Source organism: Brassica oleracea, unplaced genomic scaffold, assembly GCF_000695525.1.
Source record: "Brassica oleracea var. oleracea cultivar TO1000 unplaced genomic scaffold, BOL UnpScaffold10324, whole genome shotgun sequence".
Lineage (NCBI taxonomy): Eukaryota > Viridiplantae > Streptophyta > Magnoliopsida > Brassicales > Brassicaceae > Brassica > Brassica oleracea.
The window spans coordinates 1-556 of NW_013626845.1; the positions used below are offsets into that span (position 1 = coordinate 1).

The window sequence follows — 556 nt, forward strand, 5'->3', positions numbered from 1 at the left end:
ATATAAGTACCGGTATTCCAATGGCTATGAGATGTATAACGGCAGGATCCTTGGAGAATACCCCGGAACCGAAGTATAGACCCAGTCCGACAAAAACGGACAGTCCAAGTCCTAACGCAAAACTCATCTGCATTTCAAATTCATTTGTTTTAATTACAGTTTTTAAAAAAAGATTAAGAAGAACATTTGGTATCGTTCTAGAACTATTACTATAAGAAGATGAATAAATATCTAACCTGTATAACACGTGATGCAGCAGCAGACACTTTGTTGTAGTCCTTTTCGGCAAAATTACAAGCCAGAATCGCCTAAAAGAGATTTAAATTATACGATTAATTTCTATATGCAACTTGATCGAACCATATTAAATACACTATGCAAGCATGATAACTTAAATAATAGTTGATTATACCTGACCAGCAACGGCAAGACCATCGGCGAGCATAGAAGACGTTAACCAGACTTGTAAACAGATCTGAAATGCAGCCATTGGTGTCGTTCCAAGCCGAGCCGCCATTGATGCTGCTAAGGTCTGACAAAATGTCACAGCTATGGT

General features: G+C 38.1%; 1 protein-coding gene across 1 annotated transcript; it reads right to left on the minus strand.

Moving 5' to 3' along the window:
- Positions 1 to 10: 10 nt before the first annotated feature.
- Positions 11 to 550, minus strand: LOC106322220 (MATE efflux family protein FRD3-like; the record flags this gene model as incomplete). Its single annotated transcript, XM_013760347.1, has 3 exons — positions 413 to 550; positions 237 to 308; positions 11 to 127 (listed from the first exon to the last, which is right to left on the minus strand). Coding segments are annotated over exons 1-3 (294 nt in total), but the record flags the coding sequence as incomplete, so codon positions are not given.
- Between the last annotated feature and the right edge of the window lie 6 nt (positions 551 to 556).